The sequence below is a fragment of the Drosophila ficusphila genome, unplaced genomic scaffold (assembly GCF_018152265.1).
Source record: "Drosophila ficusphila isolate 14025-0441.05 unplaced genomic scaffold, ASM1815226v1 contig_795, whole genome shotgun sequence".
Taxonomy (NCBI): domain Eukaryota; kingdom Metazoa; phylum Arthropoda; class Insecta; order Diptera; family Drosophilidae; genus Drosophila; species Drosophila ficusphila.
Genome location: NW_025064741.1, coordinates 129,092 through 155,565, shown reverse-complemented (window position 1 = coordinate 155,565; position 26,474 = coordinate 129,092). Strand labels below are relative to the sequence as shown.

At 38.6% G+C, this 26,474-nt stretch overlaps 2 protein-coding genes across 2 annotated transcripts in view; one reads left to right on the top strand and one right to left on the bottom strand.

Annotated features, from left to right (window-relative positions):
- Positions 1 to 26,474, top strand: part of LOC108100944 (semaphorin-1A) — a 129,096-nt gene that overhangs the window by 44,164 nt on the left and 58,458 nt on the right. The window lies entirely within an intron of this gene.
- Positions 6,352 to 6,740, bottom strand: LOC108100945 (bomanin Short 3-like). Its single transcript, XM_017205091.1, has 2 exons — positions 6,611 to 6,740; positions 6,352 to 6,551 (listed from the first exon to the last, which is right to left on the bottom strand). Exons 1-2 carry the CDS (start codon positions 6,660 to 6,662, stop codon positions 6,478 to 6,480), a joined length of 126 nt encoding a protein of 41 aa, XP_017060580.1. The 5' UTR covers positions 6,663 to 6,740; the 3' UTR covers positions 6,352 to 6,477.

Sequence of the window (26,474 nt, the reverse complement as noted above, 5' to 3'; positions counted from 1 at the left end):
ACTAATAAACATTCAAATGTGAAAACTTGAATTCGCGTTGCATAAATGAAAGCATTATGATAATTTGCATTATAATAAAACTGATTTCCATTATCTGTCTGCCATTAATGGCCAAAAATGCTTGTGCAGCTAATAGAAAAATCACTAAAATACATGTTTATGGATTCAATTTTTATTATGTGTATTCAATTTATGAAAATCTCTGCTTAAAAATAACCAGCAAACCAAATATTTAAATGCATATGCAGAGAATGCGTCGAATTAATTCAAAGTCATATATTTACTTGTTTGTGGGAAAGTTTGTCTGCTCTAAAAACATACCAACTGAACTGAAAATTCAAGTAAGCATTTCTGCAGTATATGTATATATATTTGCACCTTAAACTCCTTACGACCTGCAACTTATGGACCAGATTGCAAATTTAATTTAAAGATCAATCGGAATTCTGTTGAACAAGTAGAACAATATTTATTCAAGCAGATATCACTTGTGTGCTGCAGCATTGCAACCATTTGGTGGCACACCACCACAACAACACCAACAGAAATAGCAGCAACTTTATGGCTGATTTGTAGCATGCACCAAGCAATAATTCAATGTTCCACGAAGGGAAGGGAATCGAGGAGCAGGAATGGGGATAAAGCCACGATGGCAGGAAGGAGACAAAAGGCTTCATTGCTGGGATATCCCAACACCTTCGACAATGTCGCTGTCAATGGGGCGGGTTGCGGAGCTTGGGGTTTTTCAGGGGGCGGGGCAGGCGCCGGCTGCTTGCAACTGCAATCTGTCTGGCCTGCCAATCTGCCCCTGCCGCCAGTCTGCCTGCTAGCCTGCCCCTCATCCTGCCATCGCCCCCTTTTGCCATAAGGATTCAGCACATAAGGATTCCCGGGATGAGAAGTCACAGTCACCTCCTCCTTGAGTGCTGCAGCAACGGCAATCGGTTGCACCTTCGAAGCGTGCCTGTGTTGCACCACCAACAGCGTCAACAAAAACACATTTACATACCCAGCTACACTTCAGGTAGAGATGATGAAGACGTTAAATGTTCGAGCGATCTTTGTCATAATTATTGAAACGAAATAACCTTAATATTATCATTTCACTTTGGTGAGCAGTGACAGAATTCTGAGTAATTTACAATATATTTAAAAAATATTATTTTTGCCTTTGGCCAGAATAATAATTAAATATTCATTTATAATATATTTATATTAGTATAAAAAACTAAAAGTGTGTCAGTGAATCGAAGAATGGAATATGAGTAAATTGTTTCAAAATTAATTGATTAAAAAGTTAGATTTTCCAACATGGTTGGTTGACTTAAATTATTTGTGTAATTTAAAAGGAATTATTATAATATTTTATGAACTCCCGGGTACAAAACTCAAATCTTATCCATCTCAAACTCACGATTCCATCACTGACACTCCGCGCGATATAAATGAATATGCATTGCTTTTTCTATATTTGTAAGCAGATGATCTGCCCTCCCTCGATGTTCCTCTGTTGCATTTTGGTGTTTATTTTTTTGCCACTACGCTTGGCAACATTGCAATTTGTTCTGGATCCCGCTCCCTTCATTTTCCCTCGCTTCATTTCCAACCATCCCTTATGGCACTCCCTGTTTTTTTTCGGCTTGACTGTGAAAAGTTCCTTCAACTTCACCTTGTGTTGCGTTTGCGTTTTGTCATTGCCATTATAATTGATAGCAATATAATTTCGTACCGTCGCAGTTGCAGTCACCGTGTCCGTTCTCTCTGGCTCCCTCCTGGATTTTATGTAAATTTTTCGTGCAAATTGCTTTTAATGCATTTTGAATGCAATTTGTGTTTTGTATGCTGGAACTGGAGTGGCGCACACAAAAACTCGTAATTGAAACTGAAAGATTTTAATTTAATTTGAGTTTCTGTTTCTCTTATCGCAGCCTGACTCTGTTATTGTGTTTGCCTTCCGACGAGGCGGTTGTTCCGTATTTCGTATTCCGTACTCCCTACTCCGTATTCCGTATTCGAGTTTTCCGAATTCCCAGCTTCCATCTCCCGGTTTCCCCGAGCTTCTGTGTATATATTTTTAGCTCTGTTCGCCGGCATCATCGTCATCATCCAGAAAAGCCCATGCGGGATGTTACTTCCTTCTGCCTGTCTGCATCTGCATCTGGCTGCCTGCATTCTGGCTGGAGCATTCAGATTCATTGAATTGATTTAGATAAAATCACCGTGTGTCTGTGTCGTGTGTTGTGTATATTTTTGTTGATTGCGCAACGCCCTGGCGAATGCAACTTCATTATGCCGCATTTCGTGTGGCACCGATTGGCGGCACATGTGAATGCTGTTCCGGCTCATCATAGATACATTTGAGGTGTTTTGCGGCACCACCACCACCACCACCACCTCCTCCCCGAGGATTTGGGGTTGACATCAAACGAGCGTGTAAGTGTGGGCCTGGGATCCAGATTTATGAGATGCACTCCATGAGGCATATAAATCTCAATCTGGCACCGCAAATTGGGCGGTCTGGGGGCCTCCGGTGGCGTGAGATAAGACTTTAATGAAATTTTGGGGACTTGATTGTCTCGCTCATCAAGTGATTACAATACATTGTTATTTACTTCCATGTTTTTTAATTTTATTGCCACCTGAAAATTAGAGATTAAAAATGCTTCAAAATATCTGTTCAGATTTAACTCAATAAAAAATCTAGTAGAACTTTTGCACTTTTGACTTATTAGATTTATTTAATCTTCATAAACTTTTATCCAAATTTATGAAGTTAGCGATGACCCCTGTTGAAACTCTCACCTTGCCGCTGACTAATAAACAATCAAATTAAATTCTTCTCCACGTAAACGAGATTTGCATAGAAAACTCGCAGGAGAAATGCTGTTAATGAAATTAATTACAAGTTCATAGAGTTTATTTTTGAGCTGACTTACCAAACAGGAATTATGTTGAATTTTACTGGAAAATCAAAAACTTTTTCCTGCCAATCTAGTGCCTTTTTGTTGAACTTGAGCGAGAAAGCCACTTTGAAATGGCCACCGAATAGTGAACAAAAAAGGTTGCCATGGGCCACTCACAAAAGAGGATTTCATTTGGCCATAAAGGTAATTTTTTAATCCCACCCATTGAAAGCCACATAAGTGGGATATCGGGAGTTTGGGGCCGACCTTTTACAACCTTCAAATGAACAGGCAGTTTTAGGGCCATATTCTCTAGCCAAATAACAATTTAATTATGAACATACTCAGGAGCTACCTCCTCACCAACTTCTCCCACTCCCTCTGCCACTCCCACTCCGGATTCAAGGACAAATTATAGCCATAAAGCTTGTGTGGCCAGGAACGGCAGAGCCTTTTGCCTGTGGGATAAGCTAAGAGCTCATTAATGTCACATTCACGGCAACTCCGGAAAGAGCATAAAATGAGCAAAAATTCTATCAGAGTAGCCCCACAACTGGGACCAAACTCCATTTAAATTGAGTGCACACAACAAATTGTTGTGTGTGTGTTTTTGTGTGTGTGTGTGAGTGTTAGCCAGTGTGTGGGCCTGTCAGGCAATTAACGTGGGACCCTCACCCCAAATGCTGCAGTAAAATAATCAAAATTAGCCAGAAAAGCCACCAACGTTTTTGGGTCTTTTGGGCTGCAATTAATTTTCAGTAATATCTTTGCTTTTCGCCCATTTCCTCACTAAACGATTATTTGTATATAATAGAGTGGCGCATTTTAACTCTCGAAAATTAAATTTACTGGTCTTTAATAATGTGGAATTAAACTGTGTAATTAGACTTCTTAAAAACTTGAGCTTTTGTTAAAATTCTGAGAGTGGATTTTATTAAAAATAAACTATCCGAAAACCACACAAACTAATTATTTTTTATTGTGTTATTTCATATTGAAAGTATATAGAAAAAAGTGCATTCAACATACATTCTGACTTATAGCTCTAAGCTGCCTTTGAAGTCTGGTCATTCTGTGCTCTGTGTTTCTCTGGATGAATTTATGTTTACCCGTCCCTCTAATTAAATTTAATATGCATATTGCCATGGCATTTGAAGTGGCCAGACACGGTCTAAGTTCAAAGGGGAACGAGATGGCTAGATATAAAGTAGAAGGGAGAGAAGGAGAAGGTGCGACGTATAGCTTGCGGTTGGTCTGCCTGTATATATGGGTAATAAATTTGATTAGTAGGATTTACGGGCCGGGCCAACGTTCAAATGCTTCTCGGTGCAGTAAATTTTATGCTAAACAGCAATGAAAAAAGCCTGGAAAAAGCGGGTTGGCCAAAACGGAGGGTTGCGATGTGGTTTGTTGAAGTTTCCTTTGCTCTTGTTGGCTCTGTCTCGCTTTTCCCTTGCTGTTTTTAGTGTTTTGTCTTTAACGTTGAACGAGTTGTTGAAATAAAAGGTTTATAGCATACTTTGAAGAGCCTTTCCATAAACTCGCCATCAAGCTGAGAGTCAGATAGAAGGGAGTCCAATGTAAACAAAACCACAAGGGATACAAAACATTGTGATCCATATGCAAAAATGAAAACTTTCTATGGGTTGTGCAAAGGTTTTTCCCCATCCAGTTTTCACTGTCGGCCAAAAAGTATGCAACACATCACTGAACCCATCATTAACATCATTATCGGTCCATATAGCTGCCAAGAAACCAGAAGAAAAATCAGCAAAATTATGCCAAGGCCCAGGGGCCGAGATTATGCGATAAAGCACATACACACCCACTAACACACACACACACGAACACCACGGGAAGTGGAATTGAGATGGCCAGGCTATATCCTCCGATCCCGAACGGGCCGCTCCACTGTTTTGTGCCTTTCTGCGGCTTTCAGCCGCACAGCATGCTGCCATTTTGCTGCCTGTCGAAAACTCGAAATGAAATGCAGTCAACGCCCTAACTTCTGACACTCCCACAACCGCACAATACACTGAAAAAACTGAAGACTAAATTCTATCGAACAAAATTAAAGCAAAGAGTTAAAAAATGGAGATAATTGTGTACCGAAAAAATTATAGTTGAATCCCTATTAAACTCTTGAAAAGTAGTATAATTGGATTGAATATCTAGGTTCTAAGCTTAATCTAAAAATTTTGGTTTATTCAATTAAAAAAATATTAAAAAAAGGAATTTTTAAGCATTAAAAGAAATATGAAATTTATTGCCAGTGTACGTCGGCTCTTCAGTTAAATTATGCGCATTGGGCTTCTTTGGGTACTAAAATTATTTCGCTCTCTAGCTCATGTTGGGCTGATGATGATTCCCCCATCATCACGGCTTCCTTTGTGACTCTGTTTGTGGCAAAAGTGAAAAGAATTTTCTGTTTGCTTGCCAAAAGACCAAAAAAAAAAAAAAAAAATTCGCAAAAAATGCATTTTGATTATTGGCGCTGCTGGGACATAAATCTGCATTCGAAATTGCAGAGTGCATCAATTCAAGCGAGATCTGAACTGGAATATTTCAATAAGATTTAAATTTAAGAGCTTAATGACATGTTCGTTACTTTAATAGAAATTCTCTTTTCTTTTATTGCAGGTAAGCTTCATGGAATTGCAAATAAAATACTATATGAGTTTTACAGTAGGAAGAATTGTCTTTCCTAAAATTGATTTGTGAGTAAAAGATTTAAAAGACTATTACATATTTAAAATTAACGTTCAACTGTAAAAATTCTTCTTATTATAAATTGTTTTCACCATCGCGACTTTGATCAATTCACGATTAGAAATAACTTATTTTATTGGTCAAACTATCAGTGAACTTAATCTAATTACAATATCCGATAATGACCAAATTAAAGCAAAGTTTTTAATGAGAATATCGCATTCATTACGATACATTTTCAACAGGATTGTATAATGTGTGGAAAAAGGAACACGAAAACTTTAATAAGCACACCGCACTTTCAGCTCTGGGAAATAATAAATCAGTGTAAATTCCTGGAGGGTAAATGGGTAAATAGCCATCGATGTGAATGGAAATCGGAATGGGAATAGGAGGTGTCACCGGCGCATTAACATAACAGTTATGTGCACATTAAGTGTACATTATGTTCCTTAATCCAGACAATAAAGCACACAACAATGCGGCAACAGCAAATGAATGAAATTATGCAACAATTTTACAACAAATCAATGAACTGCATTCGCGGCTCCTCATTCCGGGCTAAATCAGCCAACCATTTGGGCCTTGAATATAAATGCAATAATGCCAAACAGTTCCAGGCATTAATGAAATGAAACGTTAATGCCCAACGACAGATGTTCGATTGAGTGTATAATCGTATACGGAATTAGGTCAGCGATTAAATCGAAATATGTTTTACAACAAACGCACACACATATGTAGGTATATATAGATTAGCGTGGGAATTTTATTATAATCAATCCAATGAAAAACTGATTTATGGCTTTGTATATATATTCCATCTTAATGCCGAAGTCGCGCCAAGTAGTTGAGTATTTCCGCCTTACTTTCCGCCATGGACATTGCAGACCCGGCAATCTCCGTTGATAATCACATTGCCAGGATTCAGAGGAGTGGCTATTTGAAATATCAGTATTATTATATTGTTAAAAAGCAATCAATGAAGGTATATTTACCGCTAGCCAGAGCCAAAAGGCCGAGCAGGAAGGCAACCGAAAGGAATTTCATTTTGAAGTAGCTAGAACAGAAGTGAGAACTGAACTGATGCCTTTACCAGTGACAACGATCAGCTTTTATACCTCTCGAATCCTAAGGGGTCTTATCAGTGTTTTTGTTTTTGCGGATCGGGCAAAACCGCATTGTTGATTTAACGTGTGGTATTGCCCCACGCTGAATGTGAAAATCCCATAATCTCAGGTCTATGTCTCTTCGATTTCAGGTTCAATTAGCTGCAGTTAATTGCACCTGAACTCGGCCGTATGCGCTGCGCCTCTTCTGAAGAAATGTAGAACTCGTTTGCTAATCGCGACGGATTGACAAGCTTTCCAGGCAATCGCGTAGTATAATATCTGGTTTGGGTATAAAGATACGTCAAAGCTCGTGTTGATCAACTGGTTTTTTTACGATGGTTCTTTGACTTAAATTTGTTTTGTATTTGTCAGAATGAATGCAGGGTTCCAGGGAAAAATATCTGTCTGAGATTTAGTCTAACTGACAACACTTAGAGATATAATCACTCAGCTTATGACTTCTGTCTTGCATTTATTTCATAATTTAAATTTACTAAGTTACAATTTCATGCTGTAGTATAAAATTAAAAAACACACATTTCTTATAAATACTTACAATTTTAAAAACTTTTTATGAAAATAAAATTTTATTACGGGAATCTTATAATTTGGATAACTAGAATATAACCTAAGCTAGTTTTAAACTATCCCAAGAATAAAAAAAAAGAAACTGAAACCATTATTGTTTTTACGTTCTTTTATTAAGTAATTTCCATGTTTTGTTGTGCAGTGTGAGCTTAATCGGAATTACAAAATTCAATATTAATTCGATTTGTTGATAAGGTTTAATTTAGTTGGTTTAGGGCCGTGTTTGCGCACTCCAATGTAAAGGCAGGGCTAAAAATAAATATTTAAAAATTAGTTAGCAAATTTGTACATTGTGTTATAATTTTTAATTTAGAAAAGTACAATTTTTAACCAGGCGGAAATAACTTTTAGAAAAAGGAAAACAATAGAAAATACACTCGGGTACAACGAAAGCGTGTTGTTTTTATTATGATTCACTTTTAATTTTTAATTACGTGTTTTAATATGTCATGGAATATTTTAATATGTTTTAATATGTCTTGGAATATTTTATTATTATTGAATTCTGCCTCATTGTTTTAAACATATGTTCATAGTTTTTTGTTGGGAATTATGCAAAAATGTTTTATTTTCATTTTTTATTTTGTTGTTAAAATTGTTACCATATTTCTTTATTTTCTGGAGGTAAAACTGTCATCACGATGAACAGGGCAATTTTAAGAAAGTTTATGTTGAAGATTTTCATATTAAACGTTTTTGATTGCCGACCAAAGTTGAACTGACCCTTTTTGTCCTCGGTATATATGTTTTTATACCAATTACAAAAACACTAGAAATTTCCGTTATCGTCGCATAAATTCTCTGAGGAATCTACATTTCTTCTACTTTATCGTCAACTGCAGACGGAAATAAATATGAGAAATTGTAGTGGACTTCAAGCCCATCAGAAGCTTTACAGAAACTCTCATAAAAATGTGCGTCATACATTATATTTTATCAGACTTTATGTAGGTCCCTCAAGTCCATTAGGAATGCCACATAATTATTTTAATTGCTTTCATGTTTCTTTTAATAAACTTACTTTGAGTCACAATACTAAATTTTATTGGAATGACTTTTTATATTTCAAGGAACGCCTCGTATAAAACCATTGAAAAATCGTAATTTTGTTTGTATCCAAGTTAATTTTTTTGCTGAAGCAGTGAAAAAGAATTCTACTTTATAAAAAAGGAGGGGGCTAAAAAGTGCAGTTCGTTAGTCAAAATGAAGACAGCAAAAAGAAGTAAAATTGAATTACCTTTTGCCTGTTTATACATTTTTAAACTTTCTTTAATCTTTTATCGTTATGTTTTACTTTATTTTTGGCAGATAAGTTGATATTTGAAAAAGACATGCAAAGCTCAGAAAAAATGTCAGTATTCCTTCCTCCCCATTGTTCAACACCAATACATTTTTTGTTTATTGGCAAATCATGAACCTGTCGTTAATAAATATTTCACAAGAACAGCAACATTGTCATCTATCAGTTCACTTAAAAGTCCATTAGCTTAAGTCTATTAAATGAAAATGGGCGGGCTTAAAAGAATTGATTGAAAAATGCAACCAAAAATGATTATCAAATTAATAATGCAAACCATATACATGTACGTTTCTAAGAACATACTGATGTAGGCACGTGTGTATATGGGATATGCTGTTAGAGCTGTTTAATCAAATTACGAACCGGACTGCCCCAGACAATAAAGTTAATTAATTTACTCTGCATGGACTTGGACTTGGTTGACGTTCGGCTCTGCCAGGAGCTTTGACAAATGCATTGGATGAAGTCCTGTCAGGTTGCGGTGGTGCGGAGGTGAGGTGCGTTGGCAGTAAATTAAATTTAATGGAAAATGTTTTACCGGCTCTTCGGCAAAGTGCAGTTCATAATTTCAGGCTTGCCATCGTCTCCCCGGGAGATGGTTTAAATATCCTGGCGTCGGCTTGAGGACATAACAAGTATGCAAATCACGAACGAAATTCGATTATAAAATATTAATCTATTAATTTGTATTCCACCCACTCAATTGAGAGCTGCCCTGCCGGAGTCATTCATAAATCAAAGCGAAACCTGTTAATGTTTTATTGTGATAAGGGGGCTTCTTAAACATTTACTCGACACTTTACGTTGTATAATCACAGGCCATTTACGGTTGTCGATTTTCGTGCCGCAATTTATGCTAATTTAGTTATAACCTTTCTTGAACCCCGAAAATGGTTTTTGGAACACCCACACACACACGCATAAGCTGGGAACAATACATTAGTGGGTTACTAACGGTACCCGGCCGCCATTTTGTGTAACAACTGCAAATCAATGCCCTGACATGTGAAAAATGGCTGCCAAAGGCGAGGCTCCATTGTTGTATGTCTATTATAATATTGCCATATTATTTTATGCATGCAACTGTGTCTATGGGTTCCTCGTGTCTGTGTGTGAGTGTGTGTGTAGGGCACACACCCATACATACACACATTTGTGATTGTGTCTGCATTTTCGTAATCAAGCTCATGATAAATCGTTTGCGCAAAATTTATTGAGTTTTTGCATGACACCACCAAAGCGACAGCAGCTGCAGCATTGAACACCAAACCCATAATAAGAGTGATGCCAAGGAAATGTTATTTGGGTGTCTATTCCACTTCATCCATATTATTTTGCATATTTTCTATCTCCCTAATGTTCCTAATATAAGTTAAATATTGACCCTAGTTTAAAGTAAGAGATTTCGGTTGAATTTCAAGAACTTTAACTTTCTTTTTAAAGTTCTATCAATAAACTAAAAACACATTTCCTGTAAAGTTGAAGTTCATTTTATAATATGCAAATCTAAGCAATTTTTCCCTCTTACCAATTTACTGAGAACAAAAGATAAAAATCAATTTTCGACTTCGGACCATTCATTCGGATGTAAATTGCAGAATTGAATTTTCTGTACGCATGCTACGCATACGTGTGTGTGTGTGTGTGTAAATTATATTGTACTATTTTCGAAATTTCTCGACTTGCGTGCAACGAATCGAATGGTGACCATCGTTATCGTGTTTGTCCAGCTGCTGCAGCAATTTCTTGAACAAAAATGAGCCGAAAATGTCTTTGTGAAAATTGCTTACGTTATATATGTATTTAAATATATACGAGTATGTGCGGAAGGCCAAGGATATATGAAAAGAAATGTCCTCTCAGCTTGAATTGAGATATATTTTTTAGGCTACTCCAAAAATGATTGATGACCAAGACGATTGAATTTGATTTTCCTCCCTTTTCGTATTTGAGGAAATACATTCACTATAGTTTCATGTATATTTAAATAAATTGCTTGCTTGTTTCGACTAGACCTTGCGCATCAATTTATTTAATTTATTTGCCTGTGTCTGAGCCACAACCATTTAAATATTACATAGCTTTACACTTTTACTTTTTCTTCTAAGCAATAAATGTATGCCGAAATAGTTTGAATACGTGCATATTTAAATTCCCTTTAAGATCGAGATATTTCAACACACTTTTTTTCTCATATACAAATGACGCGTTTATTAACGACATGGCATGGTTTAAATGTAGGGATTTCCAGAAAACATTGTTATCAGCATATTTTTCACTTAGCATGAGGAATAAATGCAGTGGGAATTAAGTGGTGATTCCCCAGAAAAATAACTATAGATTAACAACTAAAAAAATTAAATTTAATGATTTCAAACATTTTTGCTAATATTCAAAACAGCCCAATTTAGGGTGAAGTCATTACAGATTAGTTTTCTGACAATGACGAAGACCGAAACACTCGAATCAGATCATAAAATCACTTGAAACGAAGGGAGAATGGACACCGGAGTGGGTAATGTCACTCGTCTTCGGAACATATCGTCAATAAAGACAGAAATTATGAGTGACTACTCTTGACTTACTTGGGTATTAGACTCATCCAAGCTCCTCTCCAAAAATTATATTTGAAATATGGCAGACAAAATGGGATCCCAACAAACGAATGACAAATGTGCCGAGTGAAGTGGTGTCTGGTGTGTTCGTTTCTGGTTCTGTGGTCAATGTGCAGTGCATGAGCCTGAATGAAAACTATTAGCCCGACATGCTGGGCGGTTCGGGCGGGGGAAACAACATCATTGTGCAGTTGTTAGGTGACTCACAGCCAGAAAAGCGACAGGAACCGAAGTACTCCATGTCCAGTGTCCATCTGCCGGCAGAGAACAAGTTTTTTGGCTTTTCACTCGAATGAACCGCAACCCCTGACCATGGGTCAGCAACTGATGCAACTCCGCCCTGCTAAAATTACACAAATAACAAATATTGAAAATCTGTATGCTAAAGTACGATTAAAGTTCTTTTAGTGAAGGTTTTTCTATTACAACTTTGAGTGATGTTTAAATACATATAATCGTGATTGTGAAGTTAACAAAAATGGGAAGTGCTTTGACTGCAAACACCTGCTTTTTGCATTTTATTTCACACTTGTATTCATTTAACATTTTTGAAATTTTCAAGACATTAATAGGATGGTTATATTCGGAATTTATTGTAGTTTTTTTTTCTGTGCTCCGAATCAGGACAACATCCGGCTTTGTCTGTTGGCCATGTTCATGTCGCTAATGTCGCGGTGCAACCGAACATCGGCCACAACAGCAGTTGGAAAACTGAATAGTAAGGATGAGCACAAAAGGAAAATAAATGAATTTTCACAGCAGTTTCCCGTTTTTTTTTTTGCAAGCTAATCAGTTTTGGATTCCATATAGCTTAGCATACTTTTGGGGACGATTGAAATGGGTTACGAGAGGAAATCTGCAAGACAAATGGGCAATAAATTTGAATTAAGTGCTGCTCTTTATTTGCTGCTGATTTACCATGGCTAATGTTATTGCCATGGCCATAACCTTTTTTATGACTTTCACTTCATGTGCAGATACATAAGCGTTTTTGTGAATTTTGATCAACTTTGGGATCATGTTTATATACTGCCAAAGAATTTTATGAAAACTACAATGATGTAGTACACAATCATCATAATTCAAAAGTCTGTAATCAATGTTTGCTTTTTTAAGACTTAATACTAACAAGGCAGGGACTTGAATATTTTAAAATTTTTGATTGCCCGTCATGACAGTTCCACTTTTATGCTTAGTTGAATGGCAGCGCAAAAAATATAGTCACATCATATAAAAAAAGCACAGCACGAAAACAAACCAAAATGGCGACGAAAAATATCAAATAAAGGCAACCAAAAAATGAACGAAAGCCGACAAAAAAAAGGGGGGAATAAAAATATTTGTTGGCCTTATTAAAATTCCATGCAAATTCGTTTATGGTGACTACAGTGGGCGTAATCTCCACCCAAACCAGGCTAAATGTATGTGAGTGTGTGTGTGTGTACGTTTTGTGGCAACAATTGTTTCGACTGCAGAGCCAAAGAATGGGGGAAAATAAGTGAAAACCTAACGAAAAGTTATTTCATATGCGCCAGACAAAACAGTCGAGCAACAACCCGACCAAAAAATAAAAAAGACCAGTCGATACGAGCCAAGGACTTTTCCCAAGCCAGGACATCAGTGGAAAGGCTGGGAATTTGTATGTGGTTAGGTACACTTAAAGAAATTTGAAAACAACCATTTAAATGTACGCTTTTGTGAACATGGCTTGCTTGCATAAGCCTTTCTTATTTAAAAAATTGTTATATTTACACTTTTAGTATTGTTTCCATATTTTCACATTTTACATAAACCGAATTCATTACGTTCTTTTTTTCTGAGTGCAGTGGGTGGCGCACGGGAACGTTTGTGTATGAGAGCGCGCGTGTTAAGCATATTTAGTTCATTTATTTCAAATTAGATTCTTTTTTGGAGCGACAACAAAGAAAACGCCACCAAGGATGTCGGTGGGTTTTTCCAGAGGGAAAGTCAATGGGGGAAAAGGGGGTGCGGGAGGAGAACTCAAACTCTCACCAAGGACGAGTGTCAGCATTGATAAGAAGGACAACTGCCACTGATGGCTGCTCATTTGGGGGATTTTGCATACATTTTCAAATTATTCAGCATTTATTTTTTTCCCTTTTCTGCACATTTGTTAAGAATTCTATTACGCAGCATATATGATATAATTTTTTCCATTTGTTGATTAAAGTGGCCATGACAGGGGGGCTTTCACTGTACTCTTTCACGTGTGTGTGTGTGTCCTTGTGTGTGAGGCTTAAAAAGGGTTCAAATAACAATAACTGAAAGTGCGCTTAAATTTTGTGAATTGTTTGATGTGCGTTTGGGTTACCCGCTTTCCCTTTTTTCCCCGAGTTTGTTTGGGCATGTTTGAATGGTTCATTAAGCTAGTTGTTTCCGTATGTGGGCGTGGCTGATGGGCGTGGGCTGCCATTGTAGTATCACGAAGGAAAATAAATAAATTATTTAAAGCGCTTAGCTGGGTTATGGACGGGTCCAATGGCTCTTGAATTTCGTGGGCAGTGATAAGGGTTTTCAAAGAAAATTATATAAAGTGAAGTTAAAAATAATCTGTGAAATTTCTTTATTTTATAACGAGACTTTCATAAACTGTAAAACAATATTTTTTTTTTGACTTAAAAAAAACGACTAGCAAACTGACATATTATATGACAATGTTTTAGTTGTCTTTTAATTTCCATGTTGCAAACCACAATCGTAATTTAATTTTTAGCGTAGTAATTTAATTCTGCTGCAATCACCTGAGTACCTGCAACATTGTTGTGGCGTGTGCATTTCTCTAGAGGTTTGAATATTGCTTTTTCGCCATGGTTTTTTGCGAACCTATATCCTCCGCCCGAATTTTTTTTTTTGGTGTTTCTTTTTATTTTTCATCATTGTTGGCTGGGCACCTAAGGGAGATTTCCGCAGTGCGCTTTGTTTCCAGCAAAATGAGCAGCGGCAGCATGTGTTGTGCATGCTAAATTGTTTTCTCCTTGTTGCTAGCATTTTTTAAGAATTCATTTTTTTTTTTGGTTTTGGCCATCTCCCTCGGTCGGCTACTTGACTTTCGTTGTTGGAGCTATGGGCATTTTGTTTTTCTATTCCCGCTCTGTTTGACCTTTTATGAAATCAGCCAAAAGTCGTTGAACGCTGCTTCCATCTTTTTGTTGTTTTTTTTGTTTTTTTTGCCCGGCTTTTCGGTTCTGAGGCAGCTGTCAAATATTAGTTCTTGTTAGTGGAAGGACGAACGGGGCCGAAATGGGCGGTGTGTGTACATGTTGTGACCAACATTGTTGGTCAACACACTCGAAAAGCGGGGGGCTAAGCGAAATGGGAGGGTGGTTTTGCCCACTGCCACTTGTTATAATTGTGTTTGCGTTTTTCAGTCGTTTTTCTTCCTTCTTTTTTTTTCCTTTGTTGCACCATTTTCCCTTGCCGCTCTGCTCAAGCTCCTCGCATCTAGCTTGTTCGCAATGTCATAAAATTTTTGCTTGTTCAGCAACATTCTTCTTTTGCTTACTCAACTGCTCTTTGGTCTCGCTTTTTCATCCCCTCGTCCTGATGCGATTTTATATCGTCCTAGAACATTCTCTTTGGTATTCACTTTTTGCGGTACTTACATTGCCCATTTCGCTTTTTTTTTTTTTTTTCTGATTGAACAGAGCGTAGAGAAAACAGACAGCTGGAATGAACTGATTGCAATGGGCTCAAAAAAGTATTATAAAAAGGTGTGGTCTACAAAATTTCACTCAATCATATAAAGTATTTACTTTTTTTAAAAGAAATCATTACCCCTTTAAGGCACCAGCACATTTCAAATTTTCCATTTCACTACCGTACTGAAACTAATACAAATTGATGACCATATCGAATTCTTAATCTTCTTAAATTGCAACATGTGCTGCAAAACAAAGTCCTTCGCTATAACAACCCTTTTTCGGAGTATAATAAGCCACAGCCATGATTTACCACCTTAACCTTTGTTTGGCACCCCCAGTCAGGCCATTAAATAAATTAAAAATGAGCAACAAAAAGGAGAAAAAGTAAAAATGGACTAGCCACATTTATTCGAGTATCCTTTGAAAGGCGAGCAGCTATCGAGTGGCTGAATGGGGAGGGACATTTGACTTTCACCTTGCTTTCGGGGGCAGTTCAAGGCAAGGACATGAAAAGGCCACAGAAGCAGTCCGGAAAAACGGAAAAGCTCCACTCACACGCAGTCGTCGTCAGACATTCAACTATGCAAATCCTGATAGAGAAAACCTGCACCTGCATCTCGACACAAGTTTAGTGTTTCATTTTAGAAGTCCCCGTTCAAAGGGGGGATTGCTGGCTGGTTTGCTGGATGGAAAAACGGAAAAGTCCAGTTGGGGTTACGCCCTGGGCCATCCATCAAGTTAGTGGGCTGTGGTCTGGTCCAAAAGCCAACCGATGGAAAGCCAACCCCTGAATGCATTAGCCATAACTCTCATTATGTGGCATCCGATCCAGACTTGGGTCACAGCACCAAAGTCCAGCGACCCATTCAATCACGGTATCGCGCCCCCGAATTTCCACCTCTCCGAACAGCCGACAAATGGCCAGTACGTAGATGGGTTTTCAATGCGAAAAATCCTCGGAGTGCCGTAATCAAACACATTTTCGGTGTAAAGTTGGATATGTGATTTTCCACTTTAGTCACGATTTCCCTTTAAGCTTCAATTGATTAAACGACCTAAAAAAAATGCTAGAACTGAGATTAAACCATATAAAATAATATATGATATTTCAAATGATGTAAACATATTCGCAACTTAAGTAACAACATTTTATCAGCTTGCATTTTTAGCATTAGAAGGCTTCGCTGCATTTTTCCCTCTACACCCCCTCAAATTCATTTAAGTTTGCCTCTCTGCGAAACCCTTCTTTGTAATTATGAACTCGGCACAAATCTTAGCACGATTCCATCAGCATATATTGAAATTAGTTTTCTCCTTTTCCCTGCACAATGGCCACTGGCCGGAGGTGGTGCAACAAATTATTCGGACTGCAGCGAAATGGATAAGTGAACTGGGACTGGGACTGGGACTGGGAGACTCAGAGTGGAACTGAGGTCCAAAACTCCGGGTGGGCAACTACTGCCCGATTATGCTGTTGCATTCCGTGATGAATGCGAATCCCGGCCACCTGGCTTCAACTTGCAACGAAAGTTCAACTCCAACTTGTGCTGTGACTCCCAGTGGGGCATCGGATTGGAGTCGGATTAATTTGCCACTGATAGTGCTCGGGTTTCCATTGCACTGGTTGCCTTTTCCTTTCCTTTTTTTTTTTCTTGTTTTTTTTTTTTTTGTGTTTTTGGTGGCAAAACTTTTTCGCAGCTGTGCAAATTTGTGCAACATCGTCATAGAAAAGTTAAAATGAAATAAAGTGGCGGACAGTGGACGGTGGAGAGGATTGGAGGGTCCTGTGTCCTGTATTCTGTCGTGTGCCTGGCTAATCAAGTTTTGAAAAATTTTCTCACAAAAAAAAATGCTTTCTACATTTCCCTCTCCACTGCTTTTTAACTTCCCCTTTTTCCGACGGAGCAAATTGGGTTAACAATATGTAATATAGTTAAAATTACTGCAGCTCGGTGCCAATTTAATTGGGTTTTCCATCTGCCCTTTTGTAATTAAGGCCTCAAGCCATTTATTAGTCAAATCAGTTCAGCAACAAAGCCTGATTAAATTGGGCAAGGAAACAAAAGGGGATTTAGCATACCTATGGTTAGTGTATTTTGTTGCTATTTCATTTACCATTAAGTGCGCATTAAAAGATAATTGCGTTATGTATGTGCTTTGAATCGAACAACAGGATTATTTTGCCAACGTTTGCGTTAGTTTCAGATTGAGCCTCGAAGCTAACGAAATTCATAATATGCGTTGAATTAAGTACGTTGATATTTGTAGCAATTTAATAATCGTGGTTTAAACTTTTTTTAAAGCTCGTCAGATTGAAAAAGATGGCGTTTTGTGTGGCTCTGCGTTGGTCAGATTATAAATGTCTGTGAGCATTATATTTTATTGGCTGAAGTTGGCTAACGATTTATATTGGATATTTTGAATGTTTCAGCTTAGCATACAAATAAATAACCAGCACAACAACCCGCACGCATATCCAGACAAGACATCTCTCTTAGTCCCGAGTCCTTGCCCATCCTTCGTCCTTTTCCCCTCATTCTTATTCTGCCGCCGCTTCACACAACATCATTTATATTCAACTTGTTTTCGAAGCGTCTGGAGAAGTTTGTGAAAAAGTGAGCTGGGGAGTTGTACACTTGAAAAGAAACCCTTTAAGTACACAAATCTCAAGATAAGCCCGGGTTTCCTTTGAAGTTCACTTTACTTAAATTACAGAAATTATCACAGCTAAATTTTGATTGCGTGCTATTTGTAACAACAACTTTATTTTAGTTCCGTAAATTAACGAGGTTTTGTGATATCTATGAATTATTTATTTTCTTACTCGCTGTGCATATATGTGGCAGCCATTTTTGCGTGTTTTTACAGCATTTTGTGGTGGGTTTCTCACTACTTTGTGGTGCATGGTGGTGGTGTTTGGGTGGTTGGGTGGTTGGGTCGTTGGTTGGGTGGCTTGTGTGGGTTGTGTGGGTTGTGTGGTTGGGGATGGGCATTTGGCTGGGTGGGGCTGGCCCGTCTGGATTGCACGCTTCAGTTGAACGCACAAGCAAATGTTGTTGCTCAATCGAAAGTATCAAATTGCCCACAATAACACTTAAATCCCGAGCTTCTATAAGTTGAAGTCAACAGCTGGTGGGCTCGAGGGGAATGTGGTGGAGTCAAGGAAATGAGTAGACCAAATAAAAATGTTCAGCTCAACGAGAAACTGTCAACTTGGCCTTCAGCTCGGGCTAATCGAAGTAAAATATTTGAAATAAACTTGAGATTTTATGATGGTTATCTTACAAGTGTCATTATTGAAGAGCAAACATGGCTGCAAGTCAATCAAATAGTTTCTAATATTTATTTAAATCCTGGCCACACCCTAAAGATACGAAGGAATCCTAATAGCTAGGTGTTTCATTTCCCAAATCAAATAATTTAAATTAAATCCCCAACGACTTAAACTTTGGCCAGAACTGGACATCTCAATCGGCTCAACTTCTGGCAAGCAATAAGTGTCATAAACTTTGCAATGGCATATTTTATTTTTAATTCTTTTTCCTTGGCGTTACTTTGCCGAATCTTGGCAAGCATCGGAGCCAACTTATTCAATCGCAAATGTTTGTTAGCAAAGGAGACCAAACTGAGGGGTAGAAAGAGGTTAGCAGGGACTTGGGCTGAGTAGGGTCAAAGGTCTCAGGGCCTGAAGGCAATAGGGAAAAACTTTGTTGGCTTGCTGGTTACTAAAAATGCCAAGAATTCGATGGACGGGCAACTGGGAAACAAAAGAAAAAATGTTGAGAAATACGGCGAGCCAGCGAGCAACTGTTGTGCAATCGTGTCAAATATTAAAACATGAAATACATATTAAACGAGCACTGAGACTAAGCGGAATACCGATTGAAATAGCCGGCAGCATAGACATCAAGCAAAGGGGAATCCAGTTGTGTAAACATGAGCACAATAACTTGGAAAATATAGACAACATTTTGCTATTCGCTGTTGCATCCAGCTTCCTCTATCCTCTATACTGTGCCATAAAACATTGGCGAAATCGGAAGAAAAAAAAAAAAAAAAGAACCCCAAAAAGCAAAGTAGAAATCAACCAGTCAAAGGGCGAAAGATAAGCGTAGAAGTTTTTACTCATCTAATGGCCAAACGCAGACAGGAAAATCCTTACAGCGCCAGCTGCTGGAAAAACAATAACAAAGATATAAATAACTGCGCTGCGACTTCCACAGTTGCAGTGGAGCAGCAGTTTGAGATGAAAAATCGAATTGTGATTTGCTTGAGGAATACAAAGTGTATAAATATTAAATTGGTTTCAATAACTTCAAAAGGATTTACAACAAATAATGATCTTTTTAGAACAAAATAAGTTATTTCTATAAGACCAGCTTAATAATTTCGATTAAACAATTACTTTATGAATGAAAGATTTGTAAGCTGAATTTCTCTCATTTTTTATGAACTTTGTTGTAAGACGATTCATCCAATGACTTCTGTCATTACCAAAATAGGTAGGGTTTAAAAACTTCGAATGGTGATTTCAATTTTTGAAAATACAGCGCTAATGACCTCTGCTAATGCCGATAAAGGTTCGACTCCTGATTACGACTGATTCCGCCGCATCCTTGGGTGTGGAAGTATCCTTTGCACTCCGGTTCCGGCTAACGAGCAGTCGAGCTCCGTCTGCCCGTCCAGGGTCAACATTAATATTTGAGCAACGTACGCTGCCTGCGATTCGCATCCTCGACTACAGTCTTTTCGATTTTTTTTCTCTGTTTATCTGTTCCTGCTGCCATATATATATATACTGCTATACTGCTGTACTGCTATACTGCTATACTGCTGCTGTTGTTGATTATTCAAGGATCAGAGCCGCACAAACAAAGCACATGGCAGCAGTCAGCGGAGGAACTTCTGCACTCAGCGTATAAATTTCGCCGGCTGCAAACGAACTCAGCAAAATCAGCAAAAATTTCGTAGTGTAAGAAAACCCAGTGCAGAATCCGAGCGAACGCCTTGGAAAACAGTGAGGGCGTGGCACAAAATATGCGGCGTACGTGTTAAGTGGCAAACGTTTTTCAACCGAAATCCCAAAAACTGAAACCAGCGCTCAAGCCAAGCCAAACCGAGTTGGGCCAAAAACCCGGGTCCGTCAGTCAAGTCAAGTCACGAGGTTTTTGCCACGCATTTGTAAACTTTATAAATCAGTTCGTGTCGAAGCTAAAGTTAAGGATAGAGTTCTGTGGGAAGGTTTTTTTATATATGTTTTTTTTTTGTTCGCTGTGAGCCACCCAACGATGCGTTGCGAAAATATTTCACGTTATTTTTGTAAATTGCATACTTTGCGGCGCTCTCCACGTTGATTTGACAGACGGGATCCGTCTCCTTTCCTCGCTCTTCGTTTTTTTTTTTCCTTGCTTTTCTATATTTTTCCCAGCTTGGCTGAGAGGTTTTTCATTTGTTATAGAATATGGAGTGTGGCTGAAAATTGTAATACGGTCAAATGGGAGAAGTGCAGCTGAGGAACGCATCCGAATGCAGATTGCATATGCCATTGAAATAGTTGTTGATCAAGTCATTTTAGAAATTGGTAGAGTTCATAATCAGTGTTGGTTATCTTAACCTAAATAAATATTTAAACAATGAATATTATTGAAACAACACATTATGAGAGAATATAGATTGGAACAACCTAAAGTTTGTGTAGCTATTATATACCACAAGTTACCTAAGGCGATGTATGTGGAATTGGCTTTCGTTAAATTAGACAATAACCTATAATGAAGATTTCATTCTAATCGAATTTATCTCATCTCTGTTCTCATTGCAGGTTCGTAACATTAACATTCACTGACCAAATCTGATAGCCTGTCCGGGATTTATTGTGTGATTAAATCGAGTAAGAAATTAAATGGCAGAGCACACACATTCTGCTGATACCAACGTGATTGTAATTTTGTGGGCTAATCAGAAATTGCATGGCTACAACTTTAATTAATGGTCATTATGCAGGATGAATCCAGAGAGAGAGAGAGAGAGAGAGAGAGCTGCCGGCTGCCAGGCGACACAAAGGACAGCACAGCAGGGAGCTGTGGGCCAAGTGGGCGTGGCCTTTTCTGCTTTAATAAGCAATTTTTAAAATGCAATTACTCGAGCATTGTACACACTCGACTGAAGCGATTGTGAAATGAATTTTTATTGAAAACGGCCATGCAAACTCATTACGTATACGAGGCGTTGGACAAACAAGCGCAAGCACAAGCACTTATATACACACTTTTACCCACAACCGCACACCCGCACACACAGTCAACCGCACACGCACACCACCAGGCGCCAATCAATGCCATGCTACATATATGAGTTTAATAACTTTGCCGCTACAGAGGCTGCTCTCGATCCTAAGTCGACAACTTGGTCATTAGGGGCTTGGGCCGAAATGTTAATCACAATACCACAAAACGTTATAATGTTTGGAGGATGCGGTTCCTCACCGCCTCCCCCTGCCACTCAAGCAACAATAACAATTATTTTGACCAAGCGCACAAAGATATTCATTGCACAGCGAGAAACAGGGAACTTGAATGAGAAGGAGAAAATTTATATTGTTTAAATTTACAAGGGAAACTAGTTGAGTTTTAATGGGAAACAAATTTTATTTTGAAAATTAAAATAAAACTAGACATGAAGTACTTCAACTTAAATATCTCCTAGAGAATTTTTGTTATGTTGTAATAGTTTTCAAAGTAATTTTTTCCTGTGCACTGGTGTGTATGTCTCATTGGAGTAGTGAACCGCAATTCGGCTGCCTGACTCATCGAGAGCTGCTAACTAGTTGAAAATGCAAACGCAAACCAGAGAAACCGACGACGAACAGAGTTGGACCGCCGACGGCTTGTTCTCCGTCTCTGTCGCACCTTAGTGGCGCCACCCCGCTGATGCCGCCCCACCATTGGGGCAACGGCGTAATCAAAGTCTCGGCCAAGTGTCCACCCCCCAAAACCCTAAGTTGGATGATGGCTCGTTCCCCAAAGCGGTAAGCGGAGCAGCGCTTAGTTCGATCACAAACACATACACAAACATACACACACACACACACACCATAATTGTTGGCAAAGTTACCATTTCCTGTCCCGGCTACACTGCGAGAAAGTTCCACTCAGGCAGAAACTTTGATTAGTTCAATCAATTGGCGAACTCGGCTGGAAGTAATGCGCAAGAAAGCGAGCGGTATGCCAAATTGCCCAACCGAGAAAGTGATATGAAAATGATGTGAGGTTTACCTTAGCTACTGATAAATCATTTCTGATTTATATTTGATAAAAGGTAGAAAGTTTCAATGAAACATAAATAGTTTTCACCTAGTTATTAGAATTGAAAGAAAACCATTGGTATGCATTAACTTTCCGATACATTACAAAAAAATATTTATTTGTTTATTTTTCTTCATGCATTCAGAGATTTTATTTATTATATAATATTGGATTTTAAATTGACTTCTCTAAAGATAGTTTACAGCTTTAAGCCATTGGTATAATATTTGGAAAATTCGGGTATTACTGAAAAAAGTCAAGTAAGCTTTAAACAAAGATGCGAAAAAGGATGAATCAAAGTTCAATCTGTAAAAAAGACTTCAAGCTGAATACTCCGAAATGCTTCTTCGAATCGCCGGAAATCCTTGAAAGCTGCGTTTTTAGATATCCCGAGCCCTTCCCCCAACGAATCTGGAATAATTTGTGGACTTTTTTTTTGCGCCGCCGCCTCCTATTGTGTATCACGTACGATTAGGAGAGGCTGGCAACACGCCGCTGTGTGTGTCATCGACAGGGGCAACCGTCGAACGGATCGATACGAATTACAAAACCAGCGCCAGCTGGGGATGGACCCGAGTATCCGAGAATCCGAGGTCGACGCTGAACCTGTGGTGCTGATGGTGCTGCTGATGGCGGTGGTGGTGGCTGCGGTGCGGTGGTGCTGGTCCCCAGATCCCTTAACTTCCCACCCTGTCTGCCCATCCTTTGTGCCGGCTTTGCTTCCACTTCAATCATAACTGTGTTCAATTGTTGTTTTTATTACCACATTTTCCTTCACCTTTCCGGGGCGAGAAACAAAGGCTGCGAGAGAGCGGTAGCAAATTGGTTGGCTCTACTTCCTCATGCTGTCGTTATCCTTTGGCGTATTCTTTTTTTTTTTTGCTTTATTTTCCTTTTTTTTCGTGTGTGTGTGTTTGTGCTTCTTTTACGGTTTCAGTCGAGCAACCTTTACATGGTGCTTATCTTGCGGCCTGTGTCTGTTCCCTTCACCGATTTTTCCCCTCGTCATGGGCACGATTTTCCCCATGAACAGCGGCCATGTGTGTGCCACCGTTGTGTGCCAATGTGGGTGTGTGTGCGAGTGTGTGTGCGAGGTCCTCCTGCCCAGACTTTGCAACAATTGCGCATAATATAAATTAATAATGCAACAATTGCATTTTGTTATGCTTCCATCTCCACATTGTTGTGCCACTGCTGATTTCATTAAATATTTTTGTTGCCCTCCACTCGTCCTTATCAGTTTTCAGTCGAGAGCCGGATGTTCAGAAGTACACTGCTAAAGAATCCTGAAGAAATTACCCATTTCTCAAAAAAGAATACCAAGCCAATGAAATCTTAAATAAGTCTTAACATTTTCTTTTGTTTTGCTGATTTTAAAAACTCTTTAAGTTAAAGAAGTATTTAAGTTAAATTTTCTTGTATAATCTTATCTACATATTTACCGGGGTTTTTTTTATTTAGTGTAGGGTTCTTTTTATTGCCGGCGTCCCTCTCACTTTTACGAGGCTGCTGTAGACATGGGCATAACCATTAAGTGTGATCTGCAGGACCTCCTCGAACCCCTTGAATGCATTTGGCATACTAACTGAACCCAACCACCTACCAAACAACCGCTGGCTCCTTTACGACCCCGTTAAGGGGACGAGTTTTCCTTTCTTTTGCTGGCTCGGTTTGTATTGTTTGTTCTATCAAATGTCGAACAAGATACGTGTTGGGCTTTTTAATGACAATGGGCGAATCGGGCGAATGGGTGTGGCAAAACAGATTTGCTGTTAAACATAACTAATTACTATGGTGGAGAGATTAGAGTGGTTTTCCGACTTGTGAAATACAACTAATTCCATGTGACGTAAGCTCGTTTTTATGTGAAAAGTAGCAAAAACTACTAGATTTAAGGCACTTCAACTTAAAAGTGAAAATAATGAAACTACCTTTCGGATAAGCCAAATAATGTTAAATACCTTTTGTTACTTTGGTTTACTGACCCGTTTTTTGCAACAATTTCTTTATCTTCCTTTGTCTTTTCTTGAACTCCCTTGAACATTACTCGAATTCAGCTGATTGTATAAAGCATTTTCGATTCCCAGCCTTCTCAACTTCATAATACATTTAAGCGAATTTCCGACTCTCCTATTTCAATTAGCATTTCTCTCTCTAATTAGAGGCAAGTTAGCCCCCGGCAGAATATCGATTCCGGCCTATCAAAATGCCATTGACTAAGCAGAAACTGCAGTGTCCACGGCGTTCGAAGCTCATTATCAGAAAATATCAATATTAATTAGTATGTATTACGTGACAACTTTCGCCCAGTCCCGTGCTCTCAACTAACTTGGCCAGCAGTTCGGGGAAATCTTGAGGAAAGCTGGTCATAATTGTTTTCCAAGCGCACTATGGGAAATGGAATTGGGTTGGGGAATCGGAAAATCAAGCAACCCGCCCCGTGGATGGATTAACAAAGCGATTGGTAACGACATTAACATTTTCATCAGGCCTCGGGCTCAATTTTAGTACCGCCCTCAACGAGTTGACGTCGTAATCCATCATCGATGCCATTTACTGGGGTGATGGAGCTTTGAATTTTTATGATTATTATGTATTTGTGCGTTGCGAGGGGCCATCGAAGGGGTCGGACCTTCGATGGATGGCTTACTATCAGCGATTCCGCTGAGTTAACCATTTATCGCAACTCATGGCGCACGTTTCTCATTAGTCTGGCTTCCATTACGGCCACATCCGTCTCCATTGTTGTCCGCGTTCTCGAACAGTGGGGATTATGGGCGAAAAGGGTTAAAGCCGGGAATCAGGGATTTATCATTTCCCTTTCTAAAAAGCTTTAGCAATGAAATGCTTTAGTTTCAAAAACCATGGTGTAACAAAATATAATATAATATAATTAAACTTTTTTTCAATAAAGTTTTCTTTTATGATCTTGCTGAAATCCATACAAAAATAATTTTTCTCTCTGGTCTAAATAAATTATGTGTAAAATGTATCAATGATGAAGACTTCTCCCTGTTATAAAATTGATAAATTGAATAAACCAATGCTAGTCTATCTAAAAATTCGATATGTCAAGCAAAAATTAATGTATTTTGAAAGATGACTGTAATCCGAAACCCTTAGAAAATCCTTAAAAATCATTAGTTTTGTTCTCTATCGATTTTGTGTCCATTGTGTTTGCGTTCTATTCGGCGGGTGGCAAAGTGGCGATAATCATGACTGACTTCTACAAAGACACCTTCCCCGGATTTTCCCCCTGCCGGCGGATTGTGAACACGTTTAATCTGCTTGCCACAGATTTCTATCACTGTCATGGCTGTTTGTTGTAGCCAGGGTCCCCGTTAATGTCGCCGGCATTCGGGCCAAGCCAAGCTGCTTGTCACAGTCAGCCATTGTCAGCGAACATCGATACCACCGGCTGTGGCTTCCTCGTCCTGAAAAAGGAAATGGAGCTGTTTTTATTTTGTATTTTCCACTCCTTGCCGGCTCTTTTTGGGTTAACATCGGCGTCGATGTCGAAGCTCAGCGCGGACTCGCCTCTTTTTTTAATGAAACACAATTAGTGGGATGATAAATGGTCTGTCAAATGCAGCATCATCGGAAAGGAGCCAAGTTGGGAGCCAGTCAATTCTGGCCAGCCTGTACACTACTGAAAAAGTACGTTTAAAAAAGCAGAGCCTCAACTTCAAAATTAAGGAGTAAACTTTGAATCAAGTATTTTGAAAGAAGTTGAAGGAACAATGTTTTTAAATCGAACTTCAAATAATTTTTTTGCTTACTTTAGAATTTATTTTCTATTATCACGTGCTTATTTATTTTACCTTTTCAAATTCGATAGTATACTAAAATATATTTTTTTCTCACTGTATCCTTGCCTTGCTACATAATAACCCAGCTAAAACTTGCCCGTGCCTTTGTTGTAGCTTTCTCTATTGATATCAGCAGCTTCTTTGTAGCGCCAAGTGAAACATCTCCGACAGATAGAAAAGAATAACAAAAAGTATATATGTATGTGCTTAAGAAACGGGAAAAAAATTGAGTTGGCAGGGGAAGGAATACAAACTAATGATAGCAGCACCCAGATATTGGATATTAATTGGTACAAATAACAAGATGCGCTGGCTGCAGTCTTTGGCAACCCAGGGAGCCAGGGAGCTTGGAGCCCCCGGGCGGAGAAAGCGACGGAATCAATTAAAATGACTGAAATAAATTGTAGACACAAAGTACAGCTAAGCAGTGAAAGCAAACTGACTGGCTGGCGGATGGATATCGGGGAACTAA